Source organism: Oryzias latipes, chromosome 2, assembly GCF_053564925.1.
Source record: "Oryzias latipes strain Hd-rR chromosome 2, Olatipes_Hd-rR_3.1".
In the NCBI taxonomy this organism is placed as follows: Eukaryota; Metazoa; Chordata; class Actinopteri; order Beloniformes; family Adrianichthyidae; genus Oryzias; species Oryzias latipes.
In genome coordinates, this window is record NC_136238.1 from 29,689,551 (window position 1) to 29,714,000 (window position 24,450).

Genomic DNA, 24,450 nt, shown 5'->3' on the forward strand with positions numbered 1-24,450 from the left:
CAAATGTTGCTTTTATTTAATCAAACCCAAGACAAATGTAACACCAATTTCTGGGAGGAATAATAAATGAATGAACACGCTCTTGGAATCAAAGTTAAGTATAAGATTTTTCTTCTTACTCCCTTTTTGGACTTGTGTTTAAATAATCGTGTCTTGTTTTATATAACCTTTGTCTGGTTTTTGTCTAAGTTCGTTATTCTAAACTTGTTTTCACTTATCCAAAATAAAAAGGTTACTTCCTTACTAAAGTCCCAGCTGTGTCTTGAGTCCCACTTTGTAGTCTAGACTAAAAGGAGACAAACATTCACCTTGACAGTAGCACCATTTTCTAAAGGATAACAATACAGCTCATATCTGGGGTCTAAGGTTTTAATTAAATTAAGAAACCCCGTCTTCTCCACGGAGAAAATGATTAAGCAGCAGGAGTCGCGGTCAGACCCCCCCCCCCCCCCCGCCTCCTCCGAACACAAAATCCTAAAGCGGCCGCGTAATGAATATATCGGTAAAAGTAAAAATTACAACACTGTATTCTTTATTAACAAATAACAGTAACAACTAATGAACTAACTATACAGGCGTTGTAGAATGAGTATGTGTTTCTGTGTCAGGGCGTGTGCGTGTTTAAGAGGACTGAGCGCGTGCCACGCGGGTGTGCGTGAGAGCCTTTGACCCCGATGGGCTTTAAGCAGCGTGGGGGGGGGTCTCTTCCTCCACGTCTGTGGCAGTAAACCCAGACCAGTTCCAAACAACAAACTTCCCATTGTCACCAGTAGCCATGCTGTCGCTAGCTGCTTCGTGTGTCGATTGTCGGCGTGTGATACTAACGCTACGGAAGCTCTGGGGAGCCAAAAATGCGCCACATAAAAACTTGATTTAGTTATTTTTGAAATCGCCCGTCACAAAAAATTCGAATTAATTCATTTGATCGATGTATCGCCCAGGCCTACTTATAATGAAGGCAACACATGCAATATGTATCTATATTAGCCTACTATCAAAATGACTAAGTACATAATGAGTATTAACGATTTATTAAATGTTTATTTGCCCTGCAGTGCATTCTGCGGAGAACGACGAGTCACGTGACTGCTCTGTTGTGTGGAGGAGCAAGCGATCTCTCATACGGATTACCTTTCCCAGCTCAGATTATTTGCCTACTGAATATATTTTTCCAAAGAGCATTCCACCCATCAAAGGATCTGTGCAGCTTCTTTGACGGGTGGAATGCGTTCCAGTGAGTGAGGCGGAGCGGCCTCCCACCAAACGCGTGAGACTGTGGAACACTCATTTTTCCTCCAGAGTATTTCTTTTTTTTGCTTTTTTTTTGGGTTTGAACTGTGGGTTTTTGTATATATTGTGTATTTGGGGAAATTGGGTTTTTGATGTTTGGGTGTTGGGCGAAGTGTTTAAAGCGTAAATAACGTACATTATTGAATTGTCTTGTTTTTCCTCCTACATAAACCATATTAAAACAAAAAATATATTTCTCTCCCCCATCTTCTTACATTTTCAAACATTTTTGAAAATGCTCCAGGGAGCCACTAGGGCAGCGCTAAAGAGCCGCATGCAGCTACTGAGCCGTGGGTTGCCGACCCCCGCACTAGACAGTGGAGACTGAATGCTTCTTTTCTTAACGATAAAGAATTCATTCCTCTCATTAAAACTGAACTAAGATATTACTTAGATCTGAATAAATCATCTGATACATCCCCTCTCATGCTGACTATTGACTGTGCAAAGGCCTTTTTAAGAGGTACTGTAGCATCATTTCTTATGCAACAGCAAAAAAAGACAAAAGTTGAATAAACAGCAGCAATTACAGAATAAAATCAAAGAATTGGAACACAGACATAAGCAGAGTGCAGAACCAAACCTCTTTACTGACTTGAATACGACTCGCAAAGAATTGCAAGAAACTGTAATCAGAGAAGATTGAAGGAAACCTTCCCTTTGCCAAACAACAAAATTATGAACATGGAAATAGAGCCAGCAGGCTCTTAGCCTGTAACCTTTGTGCTATCCTAGGCACTGTAACGTTGGGAGTTGGGTCATCTAGACCCACTAGACAGTGCTCTGAACCTTTGTTCTTCAATGATTTGTGATCTTCACTGGTGTCGATGGATTACATGAAATCTTTCCACTTTTATCTACCTTTGTCTTGGTAGGAAGAACACGTCAATAGAAGGGTGAAACATGATGCTCATGTTCGAGATTCTCCTACAGAGTCTCTGCTTCAGCTTCTAGAGCGCTGCGCTGCAGGCTGCGGTTTTCCATCTCTCTCTCTCTCCCAAGTCTGAAAGTTTGCGTTAACCCGAGAGGGATGAAAATAAAAACCAGATTTATAATCATTGTATCGATTAAAATAAAAAAAAACATAAGATTCAGGAGAAGAGTTTGGGATCCGGCTAATCCGTGTCAACAACAACATTAAGCTTCTGATGCATTTAACCTCCGTACTGCAGGCATATTGCCACAATGTGCATCTTGGCTGTAAATATGTAGGAAAAACTTCAGCCTTTATTTTGTCGGGACACGATTGGAAACACAAATTCACACGATTGCACGGTTTCTCAGGACTGCCCAAAGCGGCACTTCTGCCTTTAAAAGCAGCCTCAAATGTACTCCTCTGCTTAGAGACTCAGTTCTCCCGGGAGACACAGTCAGACGGACTGAGGTCTGAAGCGTTGAATGTTACAAAGCACCTTTCCCATCCGTTCACTTTACACAAACACGAAGACTCCGGCTGCAATGATCAGACATGCTTGGCTCGTGCAGAGCATGTAGCCACACCGAGTGAGCACTGACGTCATCGCCCCTATAAAATGCTGACTGGGATTGAATATTGCTACACATTTTGCACGGTGGATATGAAAAACCAAAAGCAATCCCCTCTTTGCATTTTCCCTCTAATTATGTCAATAAATGAGTGATGTTTAAGAAGAAAAGGAAAAAGCTTTTTGAAGAATTGATTTTTCATTTTAATTTTGAGGTCATTTGATGCAGTTATATTTTAAAAATGAAAAAGCATTTCTGATATTGACTTTTATTTTTAATTATGTAACACAATCGCTTCCATACAGAGCACAGTCCCACACAGGGAGAGCACCCCCCAGCTGCGGGTGAGCACCCCCCCCAACCCCAGCATGACCCCCAGCTCCCCAAGGGAGCCCCACCCCATGCTCCAGAGAGACACCCACCCCGCTGGAGGTCCAAGAGAGAGCAAGGCAGGAGCTGCCCTCTCCATCCAGGAGGAGGGAAGTGGGGGTCCCTGAAGAGCATCGTAAACATGACCTGATCAGGCTCACCCACTGTTGGAAATGTGGAGAGGCCCAGCGCTGTATTTGTCCACAGGTGGATGCAGTGAACGTAATTGAAGTCGGCATGGACACATGACCTAGCTTAGCCAGCAGAGCTTTCTGCCAGACCAGCTGATAGACCTGATAGAGGCTGCAGCATTTTCTGTTTTATAGAATGAGCCTCAGTAGATCAGTGGGTGTTACACATGCATGAAAATCTAGTGTTAAAATAGTCCAAATCTTTGTCTTTAACCTGCTTCTTGAAATTCTTTCAATCCATGCAGTAAAAGTTAAGACATTTTCCAGATGACATTTATGGTTCACAAAAACAATCGTCAGTTTTCTAAGTTAAGTTGACGTTTAATAATAATACTCAATTTTTGATGTTTTATTCCTGCAGATTTCATGAGAAAATTCAAGTTAGAAGGAACTGTTTTCTCATTCACATGCCTCTCTATCCAAGCAGTGAATGCTGGATCATAAGGTCATGTGGCCGGTTTTGAGTAAGCTTGAGTAAGTCCAACAAATACTTCTAGATTTTTTTTAATATTAAATAACTGTTTTATTCATTGTAAAAATTAATCATGAATCATTAATCATGAAAATCTATTTCATAGTAATTTTATCCTTCATAGTAATTTTATCCTTTAGATTAATATCCTTGCAGACTTTCTAGACTATATTTTTATGGTTTTTGGTCGTTTTAACTTTTTTTTAATTTAAAATTTGGTCTACCATCTGGATATTTATACTTGATGTTTGCTCTGCTGTCAGTTTTTGGCTCCAAGGCTCCAAAGAAGAAAACTATCTTGGTGATGCCTGGAATCGCTGCAACATATAGTTCAAACCAGGAAATGAAAGTCTAGAATCTCTATTTTGATAACTTCAAATGCTTTAAAGGGTGTTTTTTAAGCTAAATCATTTTCTGTGAAGCTTCAAACTAAACTGGATCATTTTCTTGATTATATGTCCAATTAATTATTATTTGTTAATAAGGAAATAAAAATTGATGTGATAGCAACTTTAATTCTTGTAGTTCTTTTGTCTATCTCTGCAATGACACCTGCCTTTCCTGATTGGACAGTTATGATAAAGTTCTGACACTAAGAACTCTCATCTTTGATTTCTGGTCACAAACATTTTATTGTTTTGCTTTTTATTCAGAAAAAGATTAGTGATCACGTAAACGTGACATAACTTTATCTGAAAGGTATTTATATCATTGGAAAATCTTTATTTAATCCCTTTCCAGTGACATAAAGATCAATCCAAAGACTTCAAATGTTTAGTCACGTACCAACTATGTGTAGCTGAAGCTGCGGGTTCCAGCTGCTATCCAGCAGTCTGCGCTGACGACAGAGCTCCTCCTCGTTCTGGACGATGGTTCCCTCAGCAGCAGAAAGTTGTTCTCTGACAGAACCTTCCTGAGGTTCTGAAGACATGGTTCCTGCTCCGATCTTCAGCTCCAACTCCCACAAACACCGCCGTCCTCTTCACTGCAGCTCCGATCGATCATCTGCTAGTCTCACAATCACAGCAAAAAGGTCCAAACAGAAACTTTTCTCCTGTTTGGAGATTTTCCTGAAAGTTCCTGTGATCCTGCAGGAGTCAGTTCTGCTCAGCCTGCAGACCAAACAGAAAAGACTCTGGAAGCTTCCACATGTGAAACTTCAAGACAAAGAATCCAAACAACAACATCTGATTGGTTGACTTTTGGAGGGAAAGCTGCAACAGTCTTCTGTGATTGGTTCAGCCGTCCCTGCCCCCACTAGTCCACTGCACAGGGGGCAACATTCCAGGGGGGGTTGGTAATCTGCTCCTTCTATTGTTTCTGCCCCACTGGCTCTTTCAAAATAAAGGCTTGTTGTAGCAGAAACCTGAATGGAACATCAGAATGGACTCAAACTGCTGCTGGTTTCAAAGCCTCGTTCTCAACTTCCAGCTGAACTCTTCATGAGTTTGAGCGTCTGTGACAAACTCTACAGTTGAACAACAGCAGTGAAAATCTCCATGGATGTCAACTGGGAGAGAATCAACATGAGATTTCCAAGAGTTTCTGCAGGAACTCATCACAAAGTCAGGAGCTGCAAGGCCTGATGGGAGATCTGGGATCCTATTGTGACATGAAGGAAACTCATTCAAACAGGAAAGATTTCATCTGACACGATCACTTTGATGATAACATGAAGATGGATCCCAGTGATTCAGCTGAAAAACATCCCATAATACTGTTCTAGATGGTTCCAGAGTGGTGTGGAGATTTCCTGTTTCTTTTTCCTGTTTCTCCAGAAACTAGAAGTCAAACCTGAAAGCAGAAGCTGCAAACTGAGTCTGTGAGGCAGATTTTCCAGCAGCACATCCTCCTCATCTGCTGCTGAGATGGAATGATGAAGATCAGCTGAGGAACAGCAGGTTTCCTCTCACATGTTCCTGCTGCAGAAAACACTGTTTCATATCAACTCATCCACATCATGAAGGATCAACATGTTTGACTGAATTTACATGAAAAGAAAAGACGTCAAAGAAATCTGTCCAGACGGGAAAGACTGAATGAATCCAAGTTTTTACCAGATAGATGGAACTTTGTTTGATTTTCTACCTCTGCTTTTCTCCAAAGATGAAGAACATCAAGAAATAACCAATAAATGCTGATCTGGAACATTCTGTCTGGGAGTCTGACTGACACTTTGACCCTTTCTACATTCTGGTTTGATCCGGGTTTGAACCTGCTTTACTGCCACCACAACACATCCAATCCCAGCCCAGAACCTGAAGCTGGTTCTGAACATGAAGCCGGTCTTCAGGGACAGCAGGACTGATGAGTTAGTGATCTTCTCAGATGGACTTCAGACCCCTTAGAGCTGAAACTCTCACTTTTCTCTAGGAATCAGCTTCTTGTTGACGACATACTGGTGCAGTCAGGGGAACACACAAGAAACACACACACAAAGACACACAAAGGGGGAGGAGCTTAGCTCAGCCATTGAAGTCATGGTTGAACTCTTCTGGGACTGATTTTAGACACAGAAAGCGCTCGTGTTGTAATCAATAAGATGATTGGTCAGCTTTAGCATCAATGGAAACATCACATGGTCTTTCATTAAAGTCCATTTAGATCATAGTTACAGAAAGAAGAACTGATCAGAAGTCATGAATCAATGGATGTTCAGAAACATTCAGAATATTTCACTAGTCTGATTGGAATCACTCTATTCAATAGAAACCAGCAAGAAAATGTAGATTTTCTCTCATGACCTCATTATTCATGTGAATTTATCAGCTGTAAGCCATAATTCAGACAAATGGAGCCAGTAATTCCAGAATAATCCTCACATAGATGTTGTGTGTGGAGCCCGTTTTCCTTTAGATGATCCAGCTCTTGGTCCACTGAACCTCCAACCTTCTTCCATTTGTTCAGCTGCTGGACAGAACAAAGAAAAACAAACAGATGTTTTTGCTGAGTCAGTAAAATGCCTGTTGGAGCTCCAACATGATTGTTGACGGTGTTCCTCCTCTTTCTGCTCCGCTGACGTCCTCATTTTCAGTTTCCTGATCAGACAAACTAAACTCTTTTCCAGGTTTGAATCATCAGAAGAAGAAACTTCCACCTTTGAGCCACATGCTCAGAGAATCCACTTCCAGAACAGCAGAGATTCCCGCCACATGTGACAGAGCATCCAGGTGATCTCCAACTACAGGACATCATCACCTGCCTGTGACAGTCACACCTCCATTCTAGATGCAGCCAATGACCTCTAGGCTGTTTGAGGCTCAGAACAACATGACAGCCAGGAAGACCATCCCTCCTCCTGACCACCAGCTGCTCTGTCTCACAATGGCTGCCATGAGGAAGACTCCATGAAGAGTTAACGCCCAGAGGTCTGCTGGACCAGACACCATTCCTGACAGAGTGATCAGAGAGTGCAGAGCAGCTGCTAGACGTCTGATGTCTGACAGGAAATCTTCTAGCAGATGTCAGCTCCATCCCATCAGACGTTAGCTGACAGACTGGCGGCCATGAGCTGGAACAGCAGTCAGAAACACAGTCAGAGGGTGGAGATGGGCTGCAGGTGAAGCAGGAGTCCCCGTCAGAAAAGACGCTCAGAACTCCTCCTCTTCTTCAGCTTTCTCAGGGATGAAGCAGAAAATGCTTTTTCCAGAAACATCCCTCCTGCCTCAACCCACTTGTGTCAAGTAGGAACTTCTGGAGCTGCTGACGTCAGCTGGTTTCCATAGCAACGGCTGATGAAGGACAGCAGTTTATGTAAAGTGAGACTAGAACATTGATGTAACTGAAATGACAGAAAGAAGAGACTCAGTGTTTTCCAGCAGCTTCATCCTGCAGAAACATCAGCAGAGAAGCAGCAGCCATGAAGGGACTGAGGACAGACGGACATCCAGCCAGAATCCAAGCAGCACCTTCATCCTGATGAAGCTCCGCCCTCTGACCTTCAGCAGTCATCTCCAGGCTCCGCCCCCAGTCTGCAGCAGCTTCATCTGCTGCCTCCATCCTCTCTCTGTGAGTCTCTGCAGAGTTTTTCTGCAGCTGCTGGTTTTTCTGCAGCAGCAGCATCAGAGCCAGAGGGCCAAAGAAAGTGGAAAGTCTGAGAAGGAAGCAGCTCTGAAGCTCTGCAGCTGACGGTGCAGCTTCAGGACTCATGAGGAGGAGCACATGCACGGCTCCTCCTCCTCCTCTTCCTCCTCCACCTTCCTCTTTGAGGCAGCAGAAGTTCCTCCACCTGCAGCTGGACCTGGCTGTTCTCATAGACCATGTGGCCTAATGGACAAGGCATCTGACTTCGGATCAGAAGATTGAGGGTTCAAATCCCTTCATGGTTGGAGGCAGAACTTTCAGAGACTCCCACAGTGAGACACCTGCTGGCTGTTCTTTGTAACTGCATCTGCAGCTTCTAGAAACGTCTTTGTTTCTGTTTTCATCTTTTCAAACAGTTTGTTTTCTTCACATGAAGCCTAAAGAAATGTCCTCAGAATGATGGAAACAGTTTTTCTGCAGCTTGAAGCTGTTCTGGAAGATTTTCTTCTTTAGTGCAGAGAAATCTCTCATTTGATGAGACGGAGGAACTGCAGCAACATTTCCTGGAAAACCTCCACATTTCATTGAAACCATGTTGGAACTTTGTCCATGAGGTCACATGGTCTGGAAGAAGCCCCAGTTCCAGCTGACAGAAGTCTGGTTCTGATCCATCAGATCTCACTAGCAACAGAACCAAACCTTCACGTGTTGCAGCAACAGTTTCCATGTTTGGGAGGATCTTCTGAAGAACAGCTCAGTTCCAGATCACATCATGATGTTTGATGTTTTCTTCATTCCAGGAAATCATCTGTGTCTCCTTTGATCTGTGCTGAGTCAGCACTTTGACTTCTTTTCAACTTTAGATCCATCATTTACAATCAAGGATTTATTGATAAATATGATTTATTGACAGAAAATAAAGAGTAAATGTATTTATCATCCAGCAGTGATTGTGGTGTTTGTAAGTCTTTTATTTTGAAATTCCTCAAGGATGATCATCATGGTGGGATTTCTAGATCTGCATGAACTCATCCTGAATCCAAAAGACACTGGAGCATCAAAGAATCCAACCCATCTCTGCCAACATGAGGCTCTTACTTTGAAAAGTCTCAGACTTCCTGCAGGGAAACAGGCTTTCTGCTGCTGCACTGACAGATGTGCACGAGCTTGAAAGAGCTTCCTGACTGAGGAGCTGCAGACTTTCTCCTGCAGAGCAGCAGCTGACTTCAGCATCGTCATGGGAACACAGTCTGCTGCTGCTTCTGGAAACGTCTTCAAGGCTGTGGTGGGACTTGTTGGTCTGGAGGACAGATTCTCTGAGCAAATGCTGCTTCAGCTTCAAGCTTCAGCTCTTTTCTTCTGGCAGAGCTTAGAAGAAATGGAAACCTCCTTTGTTCTGACTGTTTGCTCCAAATCCCAGATTCAGGAATTCCTCCAAGAAGTTCAGCTCAGAGATCATCAGCAGAGAAAAGCCTGAAGTTCTGATGGAAAATGACAACAGAACATGATCAATATTATTGATCCACATGGAATCCAGAAGAAACTCTGAGGTGAAGACATGAAGACACAAGCTTCAGAGACATGAGGAGAAGTCAGAGTGGATTCATTCTGGACTTTCTTCTCACATCTTCTCTTCAGAACATCTTTGTCTTTGATCCTTCAAATCTTCTGAAATCTGATCATCCATGGATTGTTTTTGTGGGATCAGATCCAGAGTTGCTGAAAGTTCTGCTGCCCTCTGCTGGTCAAAGTGTCCAAACAGCAGAGAGGAGATTCTCTGGGATTCATTGGAGTCCAGATTCTCCTGGATGTGAACAGTCTCTGCTTCTGGAACAGAAGAGTCCTTCTCAGAGCAGCATTGAGGATCTGTTCTGTCCGGCTGAGAGCGCTCCCTGCTGGTAGGAGACAGAACCACATCAGCTGCTTTTCTTTGGCCGTTCAGAAACAGTCTGGAGACTCTAAAAAACCTCCACTTCCTGAAGCAAACGGATGCAGAGCATCATGTTTGATCCTCTTCCTTCAGAAACGGCTCCATTGTTCCATCGCTCAGCAGTTTGACTAAAGCAGCTGAGAGTCTTGATGCAAACAGACCTCAGCAGCTCATCCAGAACGCCATGACAGAAGCACATGCAGCAGCACGTGCACGCTCCCAGAGAAAAGCAGCTGATCCAAGTCCTGACTTTGAGGTGAGACCTTTCTGTTCTGCTTGGACCACACGTCAACATGAACTTCATTTCCCATCATTCCATCTGTCAGGAGAGAACAGCTGCAATCAGCTTCCTTCAGGAATGACTGCAGGTAGAAGGATCTTTCATTCTTCAGCACCACCAGGACCCACATCCAGCCCATCAACAGCCAGAACATCAGTGACATCAGCGTCTGATCTTCATCACATCATCATCATCATCAAAGGACCACCTCTACGTTTTTACAATCTGATGGATTTCAGTCTTTCTGCAGCTTCTCATCAACTGGATTGTCAAATATTTTCATTTCCGTTAACACTCTCAGACCTGGAAAAAGCTGAAAGGGTTCAAATAAAACCAGCAAGAATTAATATTTTATAGAAACTACATGTGATATTTAAATAGTTATTAAGAAGGGAAAAAAATCCTTAAGTGTTTATTTTGTGTCAACCTGAAAAAATAATTTAAAAAAACTCCAGGTTTTTTTTTATCAAAGAAGTCTTTGAAGATGACACAGAAACAAGAAACGGCGTTACAATCTTTGCTGAATGTCGGTGAAAAATGTTTGCATTTTAAAAATCTTTCATTGTTCATTTATTTTTTCCATTTTTCTGTCATCATATTTTATCTCAGTTATATACCTCATAAATGTGTTAATGTTATTTAACTGAAATCTAGGAAACTTCTGTATTGTTTTTTCACCGAAAGCATTACTAAAATATTATTTCTCTTTGTTTTTGACTAGAGTTTGATGTTTATACTTGTAATTATTCTCTTTAAAAACAGTTATTTAAGGTTTTTTGCTGTTAAATTTCTTTTTTCAAATTTGTTTCTTCGTCTACTGAAGAAATTTCTTTATCGATTACTATTGTTCAGCCATACAATAAACAAATGTGAACAAGGTTAATTTAACCTCTGATGTGTGTTTTGGTAAAATGAACATTGGATTGAGAACGGAACCGTGTGATTACGTCACAACGGCTCTCATAAAGTTTCCCCAAAAATGTTTTTCTTTCTATTATGATTTTATTTTCCTTATCATTTGCAAAATTAAACACTTTTTTTAAATCCTGGAAGCATTTCGAACCATATTGTAGTTCAGCGAAGCACTTTTTTTAAACATTTTTTTCCAACCAAATGTCTGCACATGACCCGGAAGTAAACGGCACGAGGCGCTAGCAGCGTTAGCTTGTTAGCAGGCTAGCAGCGTTAGCTTGTGTTGAGAGGACGGTGGTGTTTTGTTGGGACGTTTATGAGGTTTTTGGACAGAAAGGACGATACGTGGTTCGTGTGGAACTCTCAGCATTTTCCAAAGTGTCGTAAATGAGTGAAGAAGTGTTGAACGGAAAGACAACGTGGATTGCTGTGATTGTGAGACTAGCAGATGATCGATCGGAGCTGCAGTGAAGAGGACGGCGGTGTTTGTGGGAGTTGGAGCTGAAGATCGGAGCAGGAACCATGTCTTCAGAACCTCAGGAAGGTTCTGTCAGAGAACAACTTTCTGCTGCTGAAGGAACCATCGTTCAGAACGAGGAGGAGCTCTGTCGTCAGCGCAGACTGCTGCTGCAGCTACACATAGTTGGTACGTTCACTGCTGCAGCAATTCCTTGTCTGAGCTGCTTTCTGGATCAAACTGTGGGGCAGGGGGGTATTCCATAAAGAAGGTTATGCTAACTCCCACGGTAAGTTTGAGGCTAAGGAAGTTGATAACCTCAGCTTTCAGTTCCAAATGGAGGTATGTTTCAGAGTATGTCAACTTGCCATGGCAACTCATGCTCTGAACAGTGTTGCCAGATCTGAGTGACAGTTTCCAGCCCAAACTCATCGTAAAACCCGCCCACCTCAATAAAAACCAGCCCAAATCTCAACCTAGCAAAAACCTAATGTTGAACGTAAAAGTATAGCCGTAGCCTAATAAAAAATGACGCAATAATAATAAATTATTATATAATAAGTCTGTTATAATATTTTTTTTATAAAATAAGTACAGAAAATCCAGTTATAGGTTTCTCGTATCGTGTACTCTAGATGGCTTTTGATGGCGCCCCCCTCTTTCTGCCACTGCCAGTTGCTGGACCACAGCGTATGTCAATCAGCGGTGGGCTGGTGACTGGTGGATTAGAGGGGGCGGGGCCTACCTGGGTGAGCGTTGGCTGAACGTTCTCCTCCTGCTGAGTGTATGAGCAGGCTGCGCTATTTTTGTTCGAGCTGTAACCATTCTGACAAGGTTAATAAAAGCCAATAAAAGCCCTGCATCATCTCCAGCTTCTGGAAATGAACCCAAACGGCAGAAAAGGGTTCTGACTCTGCAGAGGCTCTGGGAGTTTTAAAACAGCGTCAATTATTCGCTGATTTTTGTTATTCGCCGGGGGGGGGTGGGGGTGGTGGTGAGGAACTAAACAGGGGGGTTACTGTAATGTTTCATATATTCACAATGCTTTTTTTAGGCTATATATTAATTAGTATACTTTTACTTAATATTTTATATTTTAAATAATAATAATGACAATAAAACCGCTAAATATTTTGAAAAGCAGCCCAAATTTTATAGACCCGCCCAATGCCAATTTTACCTGCCCAACATAACCAAAAGAAGCCCAATTGGGCGGAAACCCGCCCAATCTGGCAACACTGGCTCTGAACATAACCTGGTCTGGAGCAGGTTTAGTTGAAGCTTAGTTTGTTTACAGAGAGGTGAAGCAGCATGGCGTGTCCATTTGAAGATGATTTAGTGGATGAAAAAGCTCAGATAATACTTTTTCCACCATGAGAGGGTGATAAGACCACATATGGATGTTGGAAAGATAAACATTTTTACTTTGATCTAACTTAATTATTTGCTTCAGTTAAGATAAATCATTTTTTTTTTTGTTAAGTCAGTTTAAAAATAACACGCAGTTATCAGACAATGATTTTCCTTCAGTGATGAAAGTCTTCCGGGAATTCCCGGAAATCCGGGTTTTTGAGCAAACCGAACGTACTTTCCGGGAAATAAAGACCTGATCTCTACGGACAAATCGCTTTCCGGATTAAAAAATGGTCTGAAATCAGCTAATTTTAGCTTTATTTTCTATATTTCTCCGCAGATCGCTTCCTCTATGGTCGTGGCCATCTCTCGTCTTCCCGGCCTAATTGACCAATGACGGGACGTTTTAGTTGCTTTCGGATGCGTCGATGGGTCTGATTGGCTCTGTCTGCACCACGTGGTCAGCGTGACTTGCTTCCCTAGAGACCAAAACTGGCGGACCCACGCTAAACTTTCACAAACACATCTGAAGAGTTTGCGATCAAATTTGTGTTAAAATAATGGCAGGCATCGTCATTATTGAGCGTGGTCACGACCTCAGTTGTGAGAAGACGATAAAAAACAAATTGAAGTGGTCTTGGCTGGAAAAAAAAGATTTTTAAGGTAGTGTAGGTCAAATACTTTTTTGTGTAAAATAATCTCAAAACCACATTTTGAAATAATTTCAATTTTAGTTTTGAGTTTCAGTTTTTATTTTGAATACATTTCTCTATCTAATTTATTTGTATTTCCTAATTACCATGATTTAGTTCAGTATAGTTGACGTTAATTATAAGTATTTGATGGTTTGGACCCGCACTCCCTTAAAAAATAATGTTTACAATGTTTAGCTTAGTTTGTATGTTTGTTTTGATATTTCCCAGATTACTTAGTATTGGTGTTAAAGAATTGATGTATTATGTTATAGAATTAAAGTTTAAAGCAGATCCCATATTTTGATGTAATTATAGTTTGAGAAAACAGTGCAAGTGGATGTTGTACATCAGTCATTTCTAAAGCAGAAATAATGTATAAATAACTGAGGTATTTTCATAGAATATCATAGTTACTGGTGTTCTTTTTGCCATTTGGGGCTTTGATGTTACTATATTTTAGCAATTGTATGTTTTGCAGCTTTAAGGAAAAGCGTAGATTGTAGGATTGTGTTACTTTGAGCAATTTTCCAAATTCTTTTTTAGGACCAGCAAGTCCTTAATGGAGAGTCAAACTAGGGGTTTGAATGACAAATCATGATGCTCCAATTAGTCTTAGTTTCTTGATAAAGAAGTGAATAACTAGCTGCCAGAATGCACCAGAATGCATCTAAGACCACGTATTTTTCCAAAATTTCGCTCTGTGCCCGCCATATCGCTCAAAGAAAAGTTCAGGGATTTTTTCCTTACCTGACTTTCATCACTGTCCTTTCATTCAAATTAATTCAATTAAGTAGGGGTAACTTTGGTGCTGCTGTTAGATCGGCACCGCAAGGGATTGTGGGATACCATTCCCTTTGCCTGTCTGGACGGCTTTTGGGTTTAAGTGTAGGTTTTTGACCAAATGTGTTTAGTTATTTAGCTGTTTTACTGTGTTTTCCTGAGTTATTTTATTACTCTGCTCAAGTCTCTGCACCATGAGTGAGAGGGAGACAGAGAATAATGAGTTTATATAGCACCGCTACCATCTAGAACAGGGGTGGGCAATTATTTTAACTGGGGGTCCACATTTGGTTCTAAAATTCGATAGAAGGCCCGGACCAGGAGCAGATGTATGAAGTGAGAATGATATAACATGAAATGTGGAAGTAAACATTTGGATTGAAAATTATATTCTGAAACAGTTTTCATTCTAGAGTTTTTAGTTTAAAGCTTTTGTTCCTATTTTAGATTTATTTTTTATTGTGAAATCCCTTTGGTACCTTCAAGGAGTTGTAAAGTGCTGTATGAATAAAATTTCATTCATTCATGATCCTTTCAATAAAATAACACTATTTAACACATAGCACTATTTATGAAATAAAACAATGAAAAATAACACTATGATTTTCAAAGACAAAAATTCAGAAAAATATAATGATACATAAAAAGAATAATAAATAAATAGTGGATCCTCTCCCGTCATAATCCTAATAAAGACTTTGAGGGCTGCAGCTCCTCACGTCTCACAGTTTGTGCTAAAACTGAGCAGCTGCGACCTGTCCGTTTATTTCTCATACAGTAATAATGAAAAAGCACATTTCCATGTCTTCTGCTGCAGCTAATCATATTTCTGTGGTACATTTTCACCAGAACAGAGTTCCTCGTTTATTGCAGAAGTTTCATTCTAAAAATAACCGTGATCGGTAAAATCCAGAGTCTGATTAAAGACTTTTTTTATGGTATCAAAACTCCTCACTGCACACTTTCTATACTTGTCTCAGACAGACATGAACATTTCCACCCTTTTTTTCGTTTTCAGTTCTCAAACTTATCCAGGATCTTTGAATGAAAACAAAGATCTGATTATCAATCACAGATTTCTGTAGATCTGTACAGGAGATACAGCACGGACTGAGGAGATTGATTGACAAGGTCTCCAGCCAATCAGGACAAGGAAAAGGGTGTGCGGTTTAAAAAAGGCAGCATGATCACTCAGAAATAATGAGCTAAACTGGGAAAGATGAACTGCGACCTAGAAAGGAAGACTGTCTTCTGTTCTGTTTGACAGAGATTTTAGAGGGTTTCAGATCCGGGGCCTGTTGCACAAAAGTAGAATTAAGACATCCGGGATAAATGACTGAGCTGAGCTCAATGAATCCACAATTATTATCATTATTTATCCACAATGATTGAAAATAATGATCACAAACGTTTAAATAATGACAGTGGGTCTAGTTATATGTGATAACAATGTATAGTGAGCAGTGAAATAACTATTGGTTTCCATTTGTGGCGACTGCTGACTGACATTAGGGATGAGATTAAATAGATCCTGGAATTTAGCCTGGTCTGGAGCAGGCTAGCTCCACAGAATAAATCTCCATGGTAATTTATACCATAACATATCCTCCTGCCCCCTATCCAGCTTTAGTGCAACCGGATTGGGGATCAATTGAGCCAGGATCACCAAGATATCCTGGCTTAATCCCTTATCCTACTTTTGTGCAACAGGCCCCAGGACACAGACTGCAGTATTTAGGTATTTATGTTTTGATTTCAAATTTTATTTATTTATTGACAATTTTAAATGAATGAATGACGCATTTATTTAATTATTTTATATTCGATTTATTTATTTCAATGAGTCTCTTCTGGTCCTCCAGACTCCTCAGACATTGACTCCCTCACTTTCAAACCTCATGTGGAGAATCTTGTCAAGAAACTGAGAAGAAGCGACTTGTAGCTGCGACTTTCCTCTCTGTGCTGGATTATGGAGACCTGTTTTACATGAATGCTTCAGCTCAATGTCTTCGAATGATTGACACGGTTTATCATTCTTCTCTGAGGTTCATCACTAACTGTAAAACAATGACACATCACTGTGAGTTGTATTCTCGAGTGGGTTGGCCTGCCCTGGCCATACGGAGGAGGATTCATTGGTACACTTTCATTTATAAGGCACTGCTTGGACTACTGGCGACCGACATCTGTTCCTTACTGTCACAGAGGAGCGCCGATTCTTATTCTCTTCGTTCACGTGATCATGTGTTGCTCTCTGTTCCATTTGCTCGCACAGAACTGGGCAAAAAGGCTTTTTTCCACTCTGCACCTTATGCATGGAACATGTTGCAGAAGGACTGGAAGTTGACAGAGTTGATTTCCTTGAATGCTTTTAAAGTTAAACTGAGAGGTCTCGAGGCTGACTCCTTAAAATGCCCTTGTTTTTTTATAATCGGTTTGTTACTTCCTGTTATTTTGCTCTTTGTAATTGTGTAACTGTATTTTAGTTGCTGCTGCCGCTTGGCAAGGAGTCCCTTGAAAAAGAGGTTTTTAATCTCAACGGGACTTTCCTGGTTAAATAAAGGTTAAATAAAATAAAATAAAATTTTCTCCAATGATCACAGAGTTAATTGATGGTTGACAAAACCCAAAAGTCTTGGACACAAATAAAAGGTATAAACTATAAAAGGTATAAAGAAAATGTTTAAATGTTGTGTTTGTGTCCATGCAGTTCTCCCCCAGCATTGGATGACTGAAGAGGAAGATCTCTGCAACCAGCAGAAGAACTTCAGAGTGGAACAGGAGGAACCAGAACCTCCACAGATTGAAGAGGAACAGGAGGAACCAGAACCTCCACAGATTAAAGAGGAACAGGAGGAACCAGAACCTCCACAGATTAAAGAGGAACAGGAGGAACCAGAACCTCCACAGATTAAAGAGGAACTGGAGGAACCAGAACCTCCACAGATTAAAGAGGAACAGGAGGAACCAGAACCTCCACAGATTAAAGAGGAACTGGAGGAACCAGAACCTCCACAGATTAAAGTGGAACAGGAGAGCTTTAATGTAACTGATAGTCAGGATGAAGAAGGAAACCAACATGAAGAATCAACATCAACTACAGATGAAGAGACAGACCCACAGAACAGAGATCAGAGGAAGAGGAGGGACAGAAGTCATGTCCAAAGTGTGGACAGCTCTGACATGTCAGCAGGTCAGTGTGACTCTGATTTTCATCTCCACACTATCGGTATGTTCACTTCAACAACGGTTGTATCTTGAGCTTCAAGCTCTCCAAACATGCAGTCCATCAACAGCGTGTCCTGGAAGAGTCTCTTCTGTCCCTTCCAGTTGAAAAGACAGAAGACATTGTTGGTCAGTGCAGCCGACAACATTCTTCAAATCACATGATCTTAGTTAGTCCCTCCAGCTAACGACAAACAGGAAACCTTAACAGATCAAAGAGAAAATTGTTAGCAGATAAAAAAGTACAATCTGTTTTGTCGTCTGTGGTTCTAAGTTTGTAGTTCAGTTCTTTTCAGCAGATTTCTCTGTCAAACCCAAAATCCATCTAAACCTCTTTGATGTCTCCATGTCTCCAATTCCAGACATTCAGACAGATTCTATTTCCAAAACTACATTTCAAGCTAAAACCCAAAGACAGGGTCCTGCTCATGGATCTGCAGACTGAAAAGATTCAAACCTGAACACATCAGTGAAAAACTGCTTAGTGTCAGAATTGTTCTCCATCTTTTTCTGGACTGATTCTTCCTCCAGTGCAGCTTCATCTTCATCAAACTGCTCCTCATTGGTGGGTGGAAACACAACAGGGAGGTTTTTCTGTGTCCAGTTCAGCTCCATGAATGTTCAGGCTGTTTAATGTCAGTGATTTCAGTTTAGAAAAACTGCATCTCTGCTGAGATTTGCTTCACTTCCATAAGAACCTCAGCAGCATCAGGATCATTTTGTTGATGGTTTGTCTGTGGAATGACATTTCATACTCATAGCTTCAGTGGAGATCAAGAGTCTGGAACCTTTAACACTAAGGCCGCCTTTACACTGCAGGTCTTGATGCTCATATCCGATTTTCTGACTATATCCGATTTTTTTTGACGACCCGCTTACATCATCTTTTAAAAGTGACCTGTATCTGATTTTTGCATTTACACTATGCGTGTTTTTTAAGGTGACTGGTTTTATCCAGCAAGAGGCCTCAGTGAGAACTGTGACAAAGCGATATATAACTCCTGAAGTGGCAGAAAATTTTATTGACATTTTAAAACAAACTCCTGCTCAGATTTTACCTTTGTCCTGCGATTCTCTGACTGATGATTTTAATGACAGACTTAAGTCTGCCATTGATTCAGCTGCTCCAATGAAAACAAAAATCTTGACACATAAACCGAAGATGCCTTGGAGAAACGGTGCTATTTTAAATCTGAAGAGAATTTGTAGGAGAGCAGAGAGAAAATTTAGAAAAACTAATTTAACAGTCAACTATGACTTTTTAAAGGATCAACTAAAATCTACAACCACGCTGTTAAACAGGCAAGGACACTTTATTTTTCTAATCTCATCACAAACAATAAAAACAACCCCCGGTTTCTTTTTAAGACTATTGATTTTTTATTAAACAAAGATTTTAATAAATCTATCATGCCTCACTCACAAACTGCATGTGAGGACTTTGCTGACCACTTCAGGAGTAAAGTCAATGCTATTAGATCCAACCTTCAACCGGTACATAACACTAACCCTAGCAGGTCAGTGGCATTGTCTTTACCTGAGGAAACACTGGAGAGTTTTCTCCTGGTTGATGCAGAGATGCTTGGTCGAGTTTTTTCCCAAGCAAACACTACAACCTGCCTTTTAGACCCTATTCCTACTTCTCTTTTTAAAGCATTTTATACATTCTTTGAGTCCGAGATTTTAAACATAGCTAACTGCTCTTTTCAGACGGGGGTCTTCCCCTCTGCCTGTAAGACGGCCGTGGTGAGGCCCCTTCTGAAGAAGAGTAACTTGGACCCAAAGATCATGGACAATTACAGACCTGTATCCAACCTACCATTTTTAGGAAAAATTATTGAAAAAATTGTTTTTATTCAATTACATGATTTTTTAAGTGAACATAATGTTCTTGAAAAGTGTCAGTCTGGTTTTAGGACAAATCACAGTACTGAGACGGCCCTTTTAAAAATTTTAAATGATCTCAGAAATACTTATGACTCGCAGAAACTTTCTGTTCTGGTGCTGCTAGATCTTAGTGCCGCCTTTGATACGGTGGATCACCAGATTTTACTTGACAGACTAAGGAGTCGGGTCGGCCTCTCAGGAACTGCTCTTAACTGGTTTCACTCCTATCTCACAGATCGCCATTTTTTTGTAAGTATGGATACTCGGTCCTCAGGAGTCCATGAAATAAGTTGCGGGGTTCCCCAGGGTTCAATCTTGGGTCCAATACTTTTTAACTTGTATATGTTGCATCTTGGGGAGGTCATCAGGAGACACGGCGTTGACTTTCACAGCTATGCTGATGATACACAGCTTTACATCGCCGTGTCTCCTGATGACCTTGAACCTGTCAACACTCTTTTAAACTGCATTTTAGATATAAAGCTGTGGATGGCAGAAAACTTCTTACAGCTCAACCAGGACAAAACTGAAGTTTTAATCATTGGTCCTGAAGACAAGAGAGAGATGATTTTACCCAAACTTAGGAACTTTAAATCTTCTCAATGTGTGAGAAACCTAGGCGTACTTTTTGACTCTGAGCTGAATTTTATTCCCCACATCAGAAATGTTGTGAAAACAAGATTTTACCATCTTAAAAACATTGCCAGAGTCTGCCCGTTCCTCTCTTTTGCCAGCACAGAGGTGCTAATGCATGCTTTCATTTTTAGTCGTTTAGATTATTGTAATGCCCTGCTCTCTGGTTTACCGAAAAAGTCGATCTCAAATCTGCAAATATTACAGAACTCTGCGGCACGAGTTCTGACGAGGACCAGAGGGCGGGAACACATTACACCTATTTTAAAATCGCTGCATTGGCTCCCTGTGCATTTCAGGATTGATTTTAAAGTTCTTTTAATGGTTTATAAATGTTTTTATGGTCTTGGGCCTTCTTATTTAAATGATATTATTTTAAAATACGAACCCTCGCGGACCCTGAGGTCCTCTGGCATTGGCCTCTTAGTTGTCCCTAAGGTAAGGACCAAGACACATGGTGAGGCTTCATTCTGCCATTATGGTCCTCGCCTGTGGAACGGCCTGCCAGAGAGCCTCAGGGCTGCAGAGACTGTAGAGGTTTTTAAGAAGAGGCTCAAGACCCACCTTTTTAGTCTGGCTTTTAAATGACTTTAAACATTTCCTATGTCTTTTTATTTTTTATCTATCTATTTATTAATTTATTTATTTATTTACATATTTATTTATTTGTAAGGACTATTATTATCTCTCTATTATTATGCTATTCTTTTTATTGTTATTTTACCAATGATACGTAGGTTATGTTTTAATCAGGTTATGTATTTTATGTTTTAATTACTAAAATTGTTAAATCTTATTTTATTTTATTTTTTTATCTTTTTTCTATTTTTATTGTTGTTATTTTATGATAATTTTTATGCAGTGCCCGTTCTCGTTGGGCGGGCTGGGGTCCTGCTCTGTGGTCTAATAGCCATGGAGTGGGCCCTGGGCTGCTCTGTGTTGGGCGGGCGCTGTGGTACTGACCCCTGTGGTCGGGCTGGGCCTTGGAATAAATGGATCCCCATCATATCGTTTCCTCGCAGCAGTACCAAGCCAAACCTTCTTTGAGCTGCAGTTCTTTGTTTCTGTTCAGGGTTCTACGGGGGGAACTGGGTAGGTGTGGGTGGGTGGGTTGGGGGGTTGGGGGTGAGGGAGGGGTCCCGTCTTTGTGTGATTGTCCTTTGTTTGCTGTTTTTAACAATCTTCGGTTTTTATGACTGTTTTATCTGTTTTTATGTGAAGCGCTTTGTGTTTTTAATTGAAATGAAAGGCGCTATATAAATAAATAAAGTTTGAGTTTGAGTTTGTGTGCTTGGGATCGTTGTCTTGCTGAAAGATCCACCCTCTTTTCATCTTCAGCAGCCTGGCAGATGACAGCAGATTCGGATCAAGAATGTCTCCATACTTTTCTCCAGTCATTATTCCTTCAATGATATGAAGTCTACCAGTACCACATGCTGAAAAACAGCCCCACGCCATGATGCTCCCACCTCCAAACTTGACTGTTGGTGTGGTGTTTTGGGGGTGATGTGTGGTGCCATTTTTCCTCCAAGCATGTTGTGTCTTATGACATCCGAAGAGTTCAATTTTGGTTTCATCTGACCAGAGTATCTTCTCCCAGAATGTCATGGGTTTATCCAAATGTTGTGTGGCAAACTCCAAACAAGCTTCAACAATGCTTCTTCTTCAAAAATGGAGTCTTGCTTGGTGTGCGTGCATGGAGGCCATGGTGGTTGAGTGCATTACTTATTGTTTTCTTTGAAACAACGGTACCTGCTGATTCCAGGTCTTTCTGAAGCTCTCCACGAGTGGTCCTGGGCTGTTGGAGAACCCTTCTGATGATTGTTTTGACTCCTCTGTCTGAAATCTTGTGAGGAGCACCTGGCCGTGGCAGGTTTTTGGTAATGCCGTGTTCTTTCCACTTCCGGATGATGGGCCCAATGGTACTCACTGGAACTTTCAGAAGTTTAAAAATGCGCCTGTAACCAATGCCTTCAGTGTGTTTTGCAACAATAAGGTTGTGTAGGTCTTTGGACAGCTCTTTGCTTTTACCCATCATGCAATGCTTCTTGTCTAACACTTTGCTGGTGAGAAACCTTTTTAAAAGGCATCAATGAGGACTATACCAGCTGATATTACTTTGCCCTTATAGGGGGCAGGTTAACCTTCTGAATACTGACAAACTCCAGCTGCTTTCTTGGCTTGCCAGACCTTTTTACCCCTCCTTTTCTTCATGTGTTCAATACTTATTCCCTGTGCCATTTCACTTTATTACACATAACTTCATTTATGGACATAAATGTTTGGATTTCTTTCTGTGTGCATTACTTGGGTTGATGCCGACATCTAGTTAAAATTTCGTGTCAATAGCTCAATTAGAAATATGTTTTTTGAGAGAAATGTTGACGTGTGGGCCGTGGGGTGGGGTGGGGGGGGGGCACGCACTCTGCCGGCAACTTGGCAAGGGTTCCTGGGCTGGTGCCTTCAGGGCGCGGGGTAGCCAGTGCAGCTGACCGGGATCGGTGGCCAGTAGTTGGCGCGTGGCCTGGCCTCCCGGGGGTTGTCGTTGCATTCACAGCAGGGGTTAAGGGGTTCACTTGGGTGGGTTTATTTTATTATTATTATTATTTTTTATTTATTTATTTAAATTATTACTATTATTATTTTTTTTTTGTTATATGTCCTTTGTATTAATTTATTTGTTTTATCATATTTCTTTTTTATTATTAGGAGTAGTAGCAGTATTAGTATTATTTAGTATTATTCTAATTATTACTATTATTTCTTTCTTTCTTTTTATTATTATTTAATATACTTTGGGTTCTCTTTTTTATGAGGGGGGGGCGGTGTGCTAGTCCTTAGGGAGGTCATTAATGGTGGGGCTGGACATCCTGCCCCTCCGTTTTAGCACCAATTCCCTTCCTTGCTGGCTGTTTCTCAGCGCTGCGAGGCTCTGGCCTCTATTTGCGGCTGGCTTGCCGCCTCCTGGCCGCCCTGGGAGGGGGGGGCGCCTTCCGCGGCCGGCTGGGGGGCCGGTCGCTCGGGTGAGCCTTCTTCCCCTGGTTGTGGCAAATAGGGCTCCGGGAACTGGATGGGTGGGTTATACTGGTGGGGCTCACTGGGGATGTCTCTCTCTGCCATAAACAAACAGCAGCGGGCTCACCCCAATGGCGTTCATATTGTGGCAGAAGACTTTAATAAGGCTAACTCAAAGACTGTTCTCCCGAAGTTCTACCAGCATGTGAAGTGTTCTACAAGGGTGAGAACACTGGATCATGTCTACACTAACATCAAGCATGTATACAGAGCCAACCCCCTTCCCCACCTCGCGCAGTCAGACCACCTTTCCCTCCTGCTCTTCCCGGCCTATACCCCCCTCAGACGCCGATCCACGCCCACCACAAAGACCATCACAAACTGGCCTAAGGATGCTCTTCCCATACTGCAGGACTTCTTCCTGCTGACAGACTGGGACTTATTCCATCACCAGGAGCTGGAGACACTCGCAGGAACAGTGCTGGACTACATACAGTTCTGTACCTTCTGACCTTCTACCATCATCCATCCAGAGCCTGCTCACGTACTGCATAACTGTCTGGTTCAGCAGCTGCACGGCCGCGGATAAACGGAGACTGCAGAGAGTCGTAGAGACGGCTCAGAAAATCATTGGGTGCCCTCTCCCCACCCTGACGGACATCTACTCCATGCTGGATCACTAGGGCCCAGAACATCATCAAGGAAAGTTCACAACCCGGCTCAGACCTGTTCAACCTGATGCCCTCTGGGAGGCGCTACAGAGGCATCAGAAGCAAAACGAACAGACTCAAAAACAGCTTCTTTCCAAAAGCAAGAGCAATCCTCAATTCCCAAATGCACAGATCAAATCCATATTCCTGTTTGCTTCTCTGTCCACAGTGTCAACTCTCTACCTCATTACCACCTCTTGCACTTTTGACATGTTTACACACAGTTTTCATACGCAATTTTGCACAATTATTTCAGCACTCTTCATTACAGTTTACAGTTTATATTTGCACACCTGTATATACTGTTTGTTTTTTGATTTTATTGTATTACGATGTTTTTTTATTATATTTTATTTTGTATTTTTTTTCCTTCCTTGCTGTTCTTGCACTGATGGCGATGCTTAAATCTCATTGTACTATGCACAATGACAATAAAGCAAATCTAATCAATAGATGCCTGCATCTTTACTGTCAATAATGGCAATAATCTAAAACATATTTGTTTGTTTTCAGACTGTTTTTCTCTTTGTAATTTCATATCAAATTAATTATATGAGTTCGCTTCCTTCCACTCCCTTTCAAGCAATATTTATTAATATGGCTAATTATCCTAAGTTTGATTAGTTACTGTATGAATGTACAACTGATGAGTGTATTTCTTTTGTGTATTATTTCTATTTAATTGTGTAAAATAAACCATTTCAAATCAAAATCAAAATTGCCTGGACACAGAATCAGGTTAA

The 24,450-nt window shown here is 41.3% G+C and overlaps 3 protein-coding genes, 1 long non-coding RNA gene and 1 other non-coding gene across 11 annotated transcripts in view; 3 read left to right on the forward strand and 2 right to left on the reverse strand.

Annotated features, from left to right (window-relative positions):
- LOC144987110 (uncharacterized) overlaps positions 1-5,905 on the reverse strand; it is a 463,057-nt gene extending 457,152 nt beyond the window's left edge. For 2 of the 3 annotated variants that reach the window (XR_013650969.1, XM_078936038.1), the window contains exon 1: positions 4,594-5,905. Coding sequence is in view for 1 of the 3 variants with exons in the window: in XM_078936038.1 (XP_078792164.1) it covers positions 4,594-4,738 (145 nt within the window). In the remaining 2 variants the exon portion in view is untranslated. The remainder of the gene's footprint in view (positions 1-4,593) is intronic. The other variant, XR_013650972.1, reaches the window with a different exon arrangement.
- The window catches only part of LOC144988513 (uncharacterized), a 111,831-nt gene extending 98,251 nt beyond the window's left edge, over positions 1-13,580 (reverse strand). The window contains exon 1 of one of the 2 annotated variants that reach the window (XR_013652442.1): positions 12,998-13,580. This is a non-coding gene — a long non-coding RNA (uncharacterized LOC144988513). The remainder of the gene's footprint in view (positions 1-12,997) is intronic. The other variant, XR_013652443.1, reaches the window with a different exon arrangement.
- The window catches only part of LOC144986832 (NACHT, LRR and PYD domains-containing protein 12-like), a 457,161-nt gene that overhangs the window by 191,227 nt on the left and 241,484 nt on the right, over positions 1-24,450 (forward strand). The window lies entirely within an intron of this gene.
- The window catches only part of LOC144986638 (uncharacterized), a 337,370-nt gene that overhangs the window by 134,317 nt on the left and 178,603 nt on the right, over positions 1-24,450 (forward strand). For 2 of the 4 annotated variants that reach the window (XM_078934216.1, XM_078934230.1), the window contains exon 2: positions 16,948-17,430. The exons of 1 other annotated variant lie outside the window; for it this stretch is intronic. In XM_078934216.1, the coding sequence (XP_078790342.1) occupies positions 16,948-17,430 (483 nt within the window). Of the gene's footprint in view, positions 1-10,837; positions 11,599-16,947; positions 17,431-24,450 lie in introns of those variants that run through there. One more of the 4 variants, XM_078934220.1, reaches the window with a different exon arrangement.
- Positions 8,063-8,135, forward strand: trnar-ucg (transfer RNA arginine (anticodon UCG)). The gene has a single exon. It is a non-coding gene; the product is annotated as a tRNA-Arg (tRNA).